The sequence below is a fragment of the Magallana gigas genome, chromosome 4 (assembly GCF_963853765.1).
Source record: "Magallana gigas chromosome 4, xbMagGiga1.1, whole genome shotgun sequence".
Classification (NCBI taxonomy): domain Eukaryota; kingdom Metazoa; phylum Mollusca; class Bivalvia; order Ostreida; family Ostreidae; genus Magallana; species Magallana gigas.
The window spans coordinates 42,180,945-42,195,535 of NC_088856.1; the positions used below are offsets into that span (position 1 = coordinate 42,180,945).

Here is a 14,591-nt window from a genome sequence, read left to right on the forward strand (position 1 = left end):
TATGCCCTTCGTAATCTAGTCTGGCTTTAATAGTTACCAGTGCATGATGAACACTTGAATCTCGGGGTGACTTAAAATTCAAATGAATAATATTCCCCGTTTTAGCTCTGTAAAATGAAATGTTAGATCCATCGCCATCAGCGATAAAACGGAAGAGAGAAACTCATGGAATCTACATATGGCTGATTATAGTCTTTTTCTCGAATACATGTATTGACAAATTACAGAAATTAAAATCCAAAATATCGCTTTGAATATAAATAAATTCTGTTATAGAATAAAATCGATTTAACGAATAGAAAATGTTGCATGTACATTATCTGCAATGCAATAGAGGTTTCCGTCTAAAAGTGAATACAAACGTTTAAATAAAAAGAAATTTTAGCTATGATATCAATACACAAATTCTAAATTTTATGTGGTGCCTGAACTGATATCTTAAAAAAGGTTTTACTTATTAATTTTTTTAATTAATGTTTAAGTTTTATAGTTTAGCGATGCTAATTGGCTAATGACCATTGTTATAATCAGATACAAGTATATATTTATTTTCAAAGGTATAACGACAATGTATTTTGACAATCTAAACAGTTGGTCAATTCAAAAATGTTCATTTTGTAAATTAACTAAGTATGTTATAAAAATGCTTAATTGATACAAGTATAATTATTTAACTGTGCTGGTTACCATCTTCATAATTTGTATACTACGAAGAAAAAGAATCTTTGTTTTGAAGAAACACAAACATTTTATTAAATACGATAATACACATATAAAAACAAATTTTTAAGAAATGACAGAAGAACGAATATGACAACAGCAAAACATCAACTTGAAATCTTTAAAATGATTGTTTTACTCTGTGTGAGCATAAAAAATGTCCATCAAATATACGATACATAGGTATAAATATACAATTTAATCAGAACATCAAAGAAATATGTAATGAAGTTTTGCAAGTTATTTAATCATTTACCAGGTACCTATAACGGCAAAACACACGAACTGTTTTGATGGACATAAAAGTACAAATAAAGTTAAAATGTGTATAAACTGCTTAAGGTCAAGATCTAGAATAAGGAAATAGCCTACCTGTTTTAAAATCATATATGCCTGGTAACAAATATCTCTTCTCAAGCTTCATATTACATTAAAAAGAGTATCACGATTATTTTTATGTAATTTTAAATGGAATGTCAAGAAAATGTTTCACCATCAAATTAATTGTGACTTCACTATGGATCAAGCATAAAGTGGGCACTTTTTTAACATTCACTAGATCTTGACCTTATAATTCAAGCGCTCGATACGTTTTTGATTGAAGTCACGTCACCATGATAAATATAATTGCATATATTGCTATTAGTTCGATGGTAGTTCGATGGTGTTAATCACAATAGAATTAGTGAAATGTAAATCTGAGCGTAATTTTAATGGACATTCGTTGTGTTAATCGAATGTTGAGGTAAAAAATTTAAAAAAAAAAAAAAAAGGAAGAATGAAAGGGTTACTTCCGGCACACCAGAACGGGGCAGTGGGCGTGGTGCATGACGTAATCACTGACGCTGCCCAGAAACGTGCGTCTGAGCAGGCCCATGCCGCGACAACCGGTCACAATGAGATTCGCTTTCTCCTTCTCCGCCACGGCAATAATGGCTTCCCCAGCGTCTCCATGCTTCTTTACAAATTTACCATGTCGCTAGAATAAAGGTATTTCGTTCCGTTATTTCTTTTTCTTTGCTAAGATGAAGTTATTTACTTAAATTCTTTTTTGGCATTATGCAAAATATTGATAATCATTATTGAACAGTGAGAGAATGTATTTGATTGAGTTTTGACTGCTATTTTGTTTTCTTTAATGAAATAGTTTTATTCACAAAAGAAATCATGCAAATAGCTTACTATATATTAATACGATCAGATATTTGTACAATATTATACATATCTATTGATTATTTTAAGTAAACATTGTAAATTCAAAATTTGAGAATTTCTCTGTATCTTTATACAACAAGAAATCTTACTGACGCAAGCGTCAAGTGGGCAGCAAAAAAAAACAAAAAAAAAAAACTTGATGAATCATCATGAATCATCAAGTTTAACGTTCTACTATTATTATTAAGAATCAAGTTCGTTACTGTAAGCATTTTTAACGGTAATTGTATGACCATTTGACAAGCTGACTTACTATGCCGCAATCTTCCATCTTCTTGGAATATTTGTCTTCCAGAGTTTCTACTTTCTGTTTGATTTCTTCCAAAAGTTCCCTGTGTACATGAGGGCCTTAAGGGGAAAGAAAGAAAAATGAAACGTCTGAAATAAAAAATATGTCTGAAATATGTGTGTATGTGGATTTATGTGTAAACAAAAATAAAAAAATTAAAAAAAAAAAAAAAAAAAATTCTCTTAAAAATATTCACTAAAAACAACTTCAAGAGCCATCTTACATCTATAACTACTTTACATTTGCTGAAATCGAACAGTCAGTCTTATTTTCACCGTTGAATTGATTTAAAACAAAGTTAACACTAAAATAAGATATATTTATAAAAGAAATGAATAATATTAAAATATTTACATAGGTTTTTGCCGACCAAAAAAAAAAAAATACACTTCTAACTACATACCTCTTAGAACTGAACATATATGGAATAACCAAAGGACGAAGAACATGCCAGGTAGTTTGAAATAGATGTATACACTGTATATCGTGCAATACTGGTAGACACCGAACAGATATTTCACATCAAAAAAGGCATAATGTGCAAATGACAGCTCATTTGTTTCTAGTCAGTTTATGAAAAACTTCAAATCTTTCATCAATTTTTAATTTTCTTGAAACAAAATTGTCATTGAAAGCATAATTTTACAAATCTATAAATGGAATGGCAAAAATTTATTTTAAAAAAGAAAAAAAAAGCAATAAAAAAAACAAAACACCGTTTTCATCTTTTGATGAGCTCGACTGAACTTTTCGACTTTTAAAAGAATAAAAAGAAAGAAAAATCTAGATTTCACATACATTATTTAATATCATTTCTAGTAGATACAAGGAACACAGGGATATATAATATACATGTATAATATATTTCATATTTTGTGATATATCCAAAGCTTTTGATAGGGTTTGGCATGAGGGTATCATTCTTAAATTAAAACAGTATGGCATTTCAAGTCAAATTATTAACTGGGTAAAAAATTATCTATGGAATAGAAAACAAAAGGTAGTCTTAGATGGTTTTACATCTTCATTGGGTCCTACTAACTCTGGTGTCCCACAAGGATCAGTGTTAGGGCCATTCTTATTCCTATTGTACATTAATGATATTGCCTCTGACTTGTCCAATAATGTTCGACTATTTGCTGATGACACATCACTCTATGTTATTGTTGATCAGGATATTATGGAAGCAGCAGATTCTCTAACAAAGGATCTCGACAAGTTAGATAAATGGTCCAAAAAATGGATGGTTGATTTTAATCCTAAAAAAACTATAAACTTAAACTTTACTAGGAAAAATATTCCTCATCCTACTATTAAATTTGGTAATAATGGTCCTGATATTACAATACAAAATAATCATGTTCATTTAGGACTTAATTTCCAGTCTGATGCAAACTGGAAATTACATATACAAGGCATATATGAAAAGGCTTGTAGTAGATTAAACATGTTGCGTATGCTCAAACACACACTTTGTCGCGATGCATTAATAAAAATATATCTGTCCTTTATCCGACCTGTTTTAGAATATGGCGATGTTATTTGGGACAACTGCAATGACAGGGAATCAGATCTTTTAGAAGATGTTCAAATCACAGCAGCTAGAATTATCACAGGCTTAAGAATCAATTCCTCTAGAACAAAGTTGTATTATGAATTGGGATGGGATATGTTATCAGAAAGAAGAAAAGTGCACAAGTTAATTTTGTTTTATAAGATGGTAAACCACATGGTACCTACTTACCTTGAAAATCTTTTAGAACCATGTATTCCACCTATAACCCCATATCCTTTAAGAAATCATGATGAATCTACTTACACTATCCCTCAAGCCAGAACAACATCTTATTTAAAAAGTTTCATACCATCTACAGTTAAGCTATGGAATGATCTTCCACTAGCTATTAGAAGTCTTCCAAAGTTGGCTTGCTTTTCAAATGCTATTAAGAAATATTTTTTTAAGACTCCAACAAAACTTTTTAATTTAGGGAATCGGAGGGAAAACATTATACATTGTCAACTAAGAAATAATGCTAGCAGTTTAAATGCTGACTTATTTTGTGATTTTATTCGTGAAAATTCTGTTTGTGATTATTGTGGTTTTCATACTGAAAATGCAAATCATTTTTTCTTTGAGTGCCCAAAATATAATGATGAAAGAAATTGTTTCTTTCATCAAATATCTATGTTAAATCTCCAAAAACCAATTACCTTAGATCTATTACTGTATGGAGATAATGATGTTTCATATGATGAAAATGTTAAATTGTTCAAGCTTGTACATGAATACATTAAAAAATCCAGAAGATTTGTGTAAAGAAAATAATGTAATTAGCACATATACTGAAAATGTAAACAAAATTATGCATATACCTATATTTATATATATATGCTGTAACCTTATTGACAAAACTTGATAATTCTGTTCTACTTTTGTTATAACCGGTTTTGTCAATTTTATCTTTTTTCCCCCTCTTTTTTTCTTTTGTTCACAAAAAAATCATGTATTCTTAATTGTATCATTTAACTCTACAATTCTTGTATTTTATACATATGACTACCTTGTACCTAGTGGAGAAGGCTTAAATAGGCTTTGCCTGCTGCCCAATCCTATTATGTAAATATTATTTTGCATAATAAAATATGTTCAAATCAAATCAACATGTATAATATGATATCAACGGGACTAAATAAAATACGATAAAAAAAAACCTCAGGTTTATAATGTTAAGGGATTTGCATATCAATCTTTATTTTTCTTTTTGCCTAAATAGCATATCATGATATTCTTCTACATGTACATGTATGTTTATCTTACAACCTCAAATCTAAAAAAGTACATTTTGTTAAAGAGAATATATCCGAATTAAAAGGTTTACAATAGGACCATTTCCGTTTTATTATACTTACTTATGAGTATACTATATAAATGACAAAAAAGAACTAATTTAGTACTTTATATTATTGCTGTTTGCATACAATGTCCTGCTTTGTAAGTTTTATAACTGAACATATATAAAACAAAACTGATGTGCAGTAGACTACAGAATAGATAAAAAGGGTATTGCTCTTGCTTTTACATAACGCCTTGTAGTTTTCGGTATGTCTCTATTACAAGTAAACGATGTACAATACTAATACTGTACAAAGTCATATGGAAGAGAAATACTGGAATGTTCCATGGATTTAGAACTACTTCCGGCAGACGAGAACGGGACATTTTGCGTGGTGGATGACGTAATCACTGACGCTTCCCAGGAAGGTTCGTCTGAGCTTGCCCATTCCTCTAGTTCCGGTAACAATCAGATTGGCTTTTTCTTTTTCTGCTATGGCAACGATTGCCTCCCCTGCTTCTCCTTCTTTGGACACGAATTTCGCTGATTTCTGAATTGGATTTAAAGATAGTCTGCCAGTTAAGTAGACATTTCTACATGATTCTTACATGTAAATTTTCTTTATACATGTAGTAGCTGTGCGGAGGTAAAGGGTATGAAATGGGAATGGAGGTAAACATACATGTAAAAAAACAGGAACTATTTTACTCTGGGGGGTTTTTTCATCAAAAATCGTTAATCTATTTATAAAACTCGTTGCGATCTCTGTGTTTGAGGCCATATAGAACCTGGGTGCAAATGAATAGTAGGTATTGGCTTTATTAAGACTGATATTTATGGGAAAAAAATAAAGACAGACTTACAACGTTGTACGCCTTAAGTTTCTCCTGGTACTTTTCCTCTAGTACTTTGAGCTTCTTTTTAATCTCGTTCAAGAGTTCATGGATAACAGCAGGGCCTTAAACACAAGCAGACAAACTCAAGTGATAACGAAACAAAAAAGAAACAAAAAGAAACAAAAGAACCCTGAAAATACCAAGGAGGCAGGCTCTGTCGGAACGGTGGCGATTTTTGTTTTTGCAAATGGCAGCGCTGGGTTCAGAGAAACAACGACATTGATTCAACCCCAATATTTTGTTAGTATCACCCTGATTATATTTGTGTTGTTAATGTATACATGCGCAGATCTAGAAGGTGGTCGAAGAATCCTCTGGAATTTCAAATGTATTAAATCCACATTGTGAAATAGCCGGCAATAGGCCTCGTAACCACTGGCAACCAAAATCATCTCTCGGACCCTCCTTGAAAAATTTTCCAGTAAGGCACAATGTAATACAAACCTGGTTATATGGAAGAGAGTTTTTTTTTCTTTTTATCAACATCGGATATCATTGTAAGTTTTAACATGGTATGTCTTTTCGTACCGTTGTGCAACTTTATGTGTGATTTGTTATTATATCTTTAGAGCAAATCACGCACTAAATAACAACAAATAACGTATATGGACTCGAAGATTTTTGTGTATCGCATAGATTTATTTTTTAAGGTGTTCTTAAAATCATTCTACCATTTCATTTTTGTTTTATCGTGAAAATGAAAAATCAGTAATTTTTTTAAAGGAAGAAACAAATGCTGTCGTTTGTTAAAGTTTTGTGCAAAACAAATCAAAATGCGCAGAAATCTATATACTATAGTATGTTGATTACACAAGCATACAACATCAAGACATGCGGGCAAACATATCCACCCCGTACCGCAAGTAGAATCTGCTGTGTCATTCTGTCAACTAAATGTTAACGGAACGATGTGGAAATTTGACTGAACGGCTGAGACACGATCGTCTAGTCACATTTCAGTATTTCAGGACGTTTGAGTTTGGGGAACAGTTGGAAGAGCCTATCGCGCGTGCCCTAAGTCATGCATTTGTACAATCGCAAATTCTCGGGCCTTTCCGGAAAGCTTTTGTTTTTTTACGAGCTTGCCAGTGGCAATTGTTAGGTGTAGAGTTATCGCCCTTGAATTATCAGTTATACGAGTTATCTTTCTTTCCCCAAATAACATGACTAACTGCATGAAATAGTAGAGTTTCTCCGTATTTGATAAACCTAATTACAGTCTCAGTCAGGTTTCCATTGACTGAATGGCAGAGCTTTACCCTGTTTACATCAAATGGCTGCTGCTATAAAAGGACCAAGACTTGCTGATCCAAAGAACACTTATCCTCATTTATTCATGAGAAGATATCGGTAACCAATAATTGTATGCGTTCTGAGAAAGTGCGGTATTGCCAAAGTATAGTATCTATGTCATGATGGCTTTTCTTCAATTAAGGTGTCTTGTTTCAAACGGGTTGGTTTATTATGATTAATAAAAACAACACCCAACTGAAGCTATAAAAAAATTGTAGACTTGGGGAATGAATTAGATGTTCGCTTTTCATCGATTTTGATTGTTATCTTCTACAAGTCCTAATCATCTGTTTATTCACTTGGGACATCCCTGTAATTGATCTTTCAACTAGCTTCATACATGTACAACTGATTCCATGTAAAGTCGTGTTGTGCCTGGTTTATAAAATCTTCAGATCTGACCAGTACTGTTGATTGTATTATAATAAATTAAGATATACAAATTCTTATAAATACATGTTACCAATTTATTTTATTCATTATTTAAAATAAATTGCCCCCTTAAATGAATAAGGTATGTAATCCGCAGCATAAAGTCCGTGTACATAAACAGATAATCAGTTAAGTTATTGCTAGAAATATCCAAAACTGGACTACTTCCGGTTGAGGAAATTGCAGCAGTCGCAGGTCTTGTTTTTTGCAAAGTGATGATTTAGAATCAGATATATGGAGCGACTATGCATCAATATGCTGGTGACATATGAATCAGTAATACGCTCCAGTAAATGTTATGACCTTCAAATTGCCAAAAAAAAGTATAAATCTACTATGACCTTCATATAGCCGAACTGTTTGAAGTTGGGTTAGCGTGTGGTATTATATAAATAGTGCCTGTTTGGGAGGGTAACAGTTGAAATTGACACCCCGAGAAAACCATTGTCAACCGACGCGAAGCGGAGGTTGACAATGGTTTTCGAAGGGTGTCAATTTCAACTGTTATCCTCCCAAACAGGCACTATTTATTTTGTTATACTGAATGTCTTTTTTAAAATTTTAAAGAAAATTTTACTGCTTTTATATAGGAATAACGTGAATTCTACAGCGAACCGGACGCGCATAATTTTCGCGCATGTAATATTTTTTAATGTTACCCGTTGCCAAGTGCGTTGCTAACGCTGAGGGTAATAGTAAATATTATTAACTGCGTCTTAACCAATCAGATTTCAGTATTTAACATGAAAGTATAACAAAAGTGTTTAGATAACGTACAATATCATGCAGTGAAGCACGCTTGTGCAAATAATATATACATGTACACTGTATGTACAAGTAAATCTTTAAATTATATCCATGCATGTTAACATTTCGGCTGAACAAAACTGGGTCAAATAGGTCCGATCGCCTCATTACCATATTTGTTGCTTCTATTCGTAGATTTACATTTCATACGACCAAATAAAAAGATGCCAAGTGAGAATGAAATATTATCGACATCCCCGTCTCTATATGCCAGACAAACACAAAAAATGAGGGTTCAAAAAAAAGGGGAGGGGGGGAGAGAAAACAACATATATACCCCACAAACTTAAAATAGATCTCGAGACAAAAAGCAAAAAAAAAAAAGAAAAAGAAAACCACAACAGAAATATGGAGTGCTTTGCTGCGGTTGTCACTGAGGACACTGGTCTAGTTTATAACTTACGGTCCACTGATGTACCCAGATCTGTAACACAAACAACACAGCGTATATACAGAGGCAGGCAGACAGACAGACGGACTAACTCAGTCACAACTCACCGTGGTATTGCTGGCTTACTAAACGACAAGGGAGAGGAAGCGGAAATTAATCCAAAGCTCAGAAAATTGGAAAATAATCAGACGGAGGTTTTTTTTTTATTTTTCGTTTTTTTTTTTTTATCTTTTTTGTTGAAAACAAAAAATTGATTCTGTTCTTTGAAACAAAAATTCAAGACGTCTACTGGCGAATACTGTTACATGATATAGCAGCAAAATTAAAAAAAAAATTAAAAAGCATTTTTTTTTCGTTCGTGATTTGCAGATTGAATCAATCTAGTTGTTGATTTGCTTTGTTAAGAACTGTGTTATCGGAAGCTAGAAACCTGATGTATTATCGATCGTGGCCTTTCAGCATCGTCCAGACGAAATATCATGGTTGCAGCATTACAATGGCAATACTTTATACAAACTGATTAACACAATGTCTCAATTTTAAAAGCTTAACGGTACAAAATGAATTGCGTTATATTAACTTCTCTTTATTTTATCACATGTTTTTAATAACGTGGAAACCCCCCCCCCCCCTCTTTTTTTTGGTGGGTAGCTTGAAAGTAGGTCAGCTTTCCGATAATTAAGTCTCCCGAGCTCTTTCTACGTCTCAAGCTTTGGTGCGAATTTATTGGAGAGGGAGTGGTCTTGCTTTTAATTGCCCTAATATCTTCCTCTAAAGGCTATCTGGTCCGCTCGATAGGGCTTCCAAAGCCATGTTTACCAACAAGTAACTGCTATTATCACAATAAAAGTGGGATTTTGTGGAAACGTATTGTGAGGGTGGAATGAAGGAAGGGGTGGGGTGTTAAGGGTGTTTCGATCGTAGATCCATGCAAATATTGTGTTAATGATAATTGTTATAGTCTAAAAATGAATTAAAATGATATATATTTTTTAGTAGAAAAGCAGCATTTCACCCTGCCGTTTGAAATCCTAAAAGAATAATTAAAACCAGCAGTGAACGTCATAGATGATCCTTTCGTTTTCAAATAATGTTTTGTAACCACATTAAACAGTTCGAAACCGGAATTGCCACATGGTACATTGTAGTGCATTCCAGAAAAAAGAAATTTGTGCAATATTTTTGTTATGTTTCGTTAGGAAATCTTTTTAAGTTGCAATTATTTCACAATCATTTTTGGTAAGTCACATGTTGATATAATGTCTACATTGTGTTAGCATTCCGTATCATCGATATCTGATCTTCTGGTTCTGCCCCCCCCCCCCCCCTTCTCTGGAAATTTGATTTACATTTATTTTAAATTCCCAGAGTTAAACTACCAAAAATATGCCTCGAACCCAACCCCCAACGCCCTGGCAAACTAAAATATCTCTTGGATCCCATCCTCATCCCTTTGAAACAATTTCTGGATCCGGGCATGGTTGGTCAGAGGTAATGTGCTAGAACATGGCTGACCTTTGTACAGTATACGTCTGTCCATGACAGATTACAGCTAGAAGGAGGAACTGACAATATACATTAGTTGCACCCCCTCCCCAGCCCAAGAGCAATCGTAAGGCATCTTTAAAAATGACATATATTGTACTCATAAACAAAACCCGCTACAATGTGACCGGGAATCCCTTTATACCTGGGAATTATTTTCTTTGTATGCTACCGGGTTTTACGTCTACAATTCTATCGGATTTCAACGACAACTCGTTTTTTAAGTACATATGCATCAGTGTGTGTGTATTTGATGTCTGCATGCTTGGTTTCTTTTTTCCAGCAAAGCTTCACAGCTTGCAATAAGCGTTCTCGTAGCCAGAGCATCTGTGATGTGCCCATGTGTACTGAATCTCTGTATATATATTCATGAAGCGGTGTATAGAAGCTGTGAAATATGCTGGGTGCAATTAATGGCGGATGCATTCATGATATGGGTATACACCTATATATGTAGTATACAATCACATAGATCCGTTAGTGAAATATTAGTACATATCAGTTATAAATTAAGTTGTTCTAACAAAATGAAAGGTGTTAAAATCAGCTGTCATGAATTTAATACATATGGTGTTTTCCCCAATGTCAAACAATCTCTTCGAAACTGACACTTTCTTTTTTCTCAAAATTTACGATATATCATGTTCTAAAAGAAATGACAGCAATAGAGTATTCAACCGAGACCGTTGTTTTCTCACCAGACATATTAATAAGTAAAACACTATAGCAGAAACACTTTTAATTCGGAGACCTTAGAACAAAAATACTTCCATAAGCACATTAACATGCACTTTACTCTGAGAACTTCTATTAGCGTTTCTTGATGCAGTCCCAGTGCGGTTTTTAAAACAAATGTCTCACAAAAACAACTTGTATATTATATGCTAAATGTCTCGCGTTAATTTCTTGGATTGACAAAAAATGATTGAAACATTTGTTTATCTAGGTGCGTTGCCTTGGAAACAATGATTATTAGAAATGTCTCACAACTTACTTGCATCCACAAAGTTGTATCGTTCTGGAGTGTGGACCAAAATGATGACGTCATCTTCCTTCAGGAAATTCTCCGCATAAACTAAAACATAATAAATTTATAGGGTTATTTATGCATTGTAAATATATGTACATGTGGGTGCAAAACATTTTAAACTAAAATAGACAATTATAACGCTTGTGTAAGTTCAAATAATACCAGGCATTGGGGAGGTTTTTTTTTTTTAGATGTAAAAGGTAGGGGGTGATAGGTTGAGATTGGGCTATATTGGGGTAGAATTTGGTTTTGGTTGGAATGGGAAGTGGTTTAGAGTGGAGGGGCATTTTGTTTTACTGGATGGGGAGGGGGTGATGTTCTTAATTAGCAACAGCTTATGATCGGAATTTTTATTTAATCGTTGTTTTGGTTGGAATGGGGGGGGGGGTGGAGGATGGCGGGGCATTTTGTTTAACTGGATGGGGGGTGGTTTGTTCTTGATTAGCAACAGCTTATGATCAGAATTTTTATCTAATCAATATTGTTAACTTTGCTTATGACATCTCCTGTCTGCTCACGACAAACTGTCACAATCAGTAAGTAATTACAAGATGATCCGATTTATTCCAATATCAATAACTACATGTCACCTCCTCGACCATCTAACCCTAAATCTCTCTATTTATTTTTGTTTCGTTGTTACATAAGGTACACGATATTGTATTTCAGAAGCACGTACAATAAAATCTCAACAAATCACGATTTCTATTTTTGGCACAATCTGTCAAATTCAATTAAATTCATAACAAAAACCTAAAATCTAATATGATAAATAAATTTTGGCAGTGTAAACTGAAATGAATTGAATTGCTTTGTGTTTTCTTTCATTAACGAAATGTAACGACAAATTACATCCCTATAGACTACTCAGTGATGCCATCCAACACAAATTCGATATATTACGAAGTCAGTAGCGTGTGGTTCTGAGAATTCGTTATAACTGGGAATTCGTTATAACTGGGAACTCCTCGGTGAGTTCCTGTACAATTGTTTCTGTCTCGTATACGTCGATATGATTCAGTCGATGAGTCCTATACATAATTAATAAATACCATGTACCTTTCTATAGAACTAATTTTGAACATCGTTATACCAATCATTCGAGTGCTCAATGTTCGCAATCTGTCAACATTCTATAGTCAAGTGCGACAGTAAAATATGGAGGGGTGAATTCGGTTGAATTTTAAATGTTTTTTTAAAGCGGTGTAAATTTACAAGTTAGCAATAGTTTTGTAAATAAAAAGGTATGCAGTTTATTGTTTCATGTTTTATATTGCTTTCGATCCCCAATGCGTGGTTTGTTTAGTCATTAGAGTCGACGATTCGTCTTATATACCAAGTGACTAATGGTTGAAATCTTAAGGTTGTTCTTCCAGGGAAACATACAAGGCACACATCTGTCTAGATTGTGTGTAATCCGTCTATACTTCTTTATACCTCTCGGCTGAATCAATACTTCATTATCTGTTGCATGTTTCCTGGTGTCGATTACAATATTTATTATACCATCGTTAACTAAATATTGTTTGATGAGAGATTAACTCTCTCTCTCTCTCTCTCTCTCTCTCTCTCTCTCTCTCTCTCTGGGAGAGACATGATGTTATCAGAGAAACACAAGCCCTCATTCAAGCGGCCCCAATGTCAAAAGGATGTCAGACATTAACAATGAACAACACTACAATTAAGTTCGCGGTAACTGCACCTTCTCACACACTGTAAATCCCTTTGTATGTCTAAACATACCAGTAACCTTTATGCATAGATATTAAGCAGTCATGTTTTAAGTAATTCTTATGTAACAATAATTATGTAATGAGTAAACCCTATCCTTCTTGCGAGCGATTTGATATATGTGGGAAAAAATAAAATTCAAATGCAAACAAGGTTTCTCGAATTTTTCTATACGTGAATTTCACAGCCAAACGGACAAGATTTTTTCTATTTGACCCGGCCATGTTCTTGCGTCGTGTCCACGCATAAATGGCAAATAAAAATTGAATACGTTTGGATTTTAAAGTTCAAAGATAGAAAGGAGACCTCTCAAAGTGCATTCAACTCTTGAACCCGGGGTAACGAAGTGTGTCGTCTGTATGTGTTCGCTTAAAATGGGCATGTCTTTTAATCCAAATGTTGCGACATAAGCATGTGACTATTTATACATGTCTATATAATGAGATCCGAAGTACTATCGTGCGTTGGTACCATAGAAAAACGCTATAACTTGCCAGTCAATATTTTTCAATTTAAATAAACATGACAGGAAAAATTCGCTATGCACCTTTGAATGCTTTCCACACGGATGGATGGTTCTCGAACATTTAAAAATAAGATGTACAGGGCGGGTCAGCGAGGAGTAAACGCAAACAAATCTTTATTTAAAACCTGCTTGTCGATAGGCGATTAAACATACATAAATTTTGAAGCCCCGTAATAAACCGCACCTAACTGCAGCATGTGTGCAAGCGTCCACATATATACCACGTATATACACAAGCGTGGCCCCTCATGTTTTGCTGGAGGGTGTGAATGACCCAGCCGCGACCCGAAGCGGTAGGACAAAGTGGACTGGAGGTTGCAATTGTAAAAATATTTAAACGAAAATACACTCACAGTTAAACGCTTCCTCCGCGAAACTGCTTTCATCCACACCGATAACAACTTTCCTGCCTCCCTCAGCCATTTCTTCTTTCTACTGTTGCTACTGAAAAATAACAAATGCCACCAGTGACAGTGCGGTAGCGTATGTTTATAGTGGAAGTAGAGTTTTCACTGCCCAACTGTAACGATCTGCTTCGCTAATCAATGAATGGGCCTATTTTGTCTTCTATAAGAGTTATCTCTCTTGCTACATGAAACCAAAATGACGGAGATCGTGAGTCGTTTAGATCGTACTGCGCATTTTTTATAAGAATTCTAATAAATTTATCACAAGGGAAGTACATATATCAAGAAATTGTTTCTGTTAGCATATAATATAAGCAACGGTGGGCATTGGTGCAAGAAAGATGAGAAGTGAAAAGAAATCCAATCTTACCTGACGTTTGAAATGACGTTATTTTTAAGGCATTGTGACGTCATATTTACGCGTAAAACCGAACAACATATGTGCGCTAAATATTTTGTTCAATGAACTGTCGTT

The 14,591-nt window shown here is 33.9% G+C and overlaps 1 protein-coding gene across 4 annotated transcripts; it reads right to left on the reverse strand.

Moving 5' to 3' along the window:
* Window positions 1-724: 724 nt before the first annotated feature.
* Window positions 725-14,271, reverse strand: LOC105326110 (universal stress protein in QAH/OAS sulfhydrylase 3'region). Of its 4 annotated transcripts, none has more exons than XM_034461970.2 (5): window positions 14,063-14,271; window positions 11,417-11,497; window positions 8,890-8,910; window positions 2,189-2,283; window positions 725-1,699 (listed from the first exon to the last, which is right to left on the reverse strand). In XM_034461970.2, exons 1-5 carry the CDS (start codon window positions 14,130-14,132, stop codon window positions 1,508-1,510), a joined length of 459 nt encoding a protein of 152 aa, XP_034317861.1. In that variant the 5' UTR covers window positions 14,133-14,271; the 3' UTR covers window positions 725-1,507. The 4 variants fall into 4 exon arrangements, with proteins under 4 accessions (XP_034317861.1, XP_034317862.1, XP_034317864.1 ...); XM_034461971.2 differs by lacking the exon at window positions 8,890-8,910 and adding an exon at window positions 8,985-9,002; XM_034461973.2 differs by lacking the exon at window positions 8,890-8,910 and having other exon boundaries at window positions 14,063-14,269.
* Window positions 14,272-14,591: the final 320 nt, after the last annotated feature.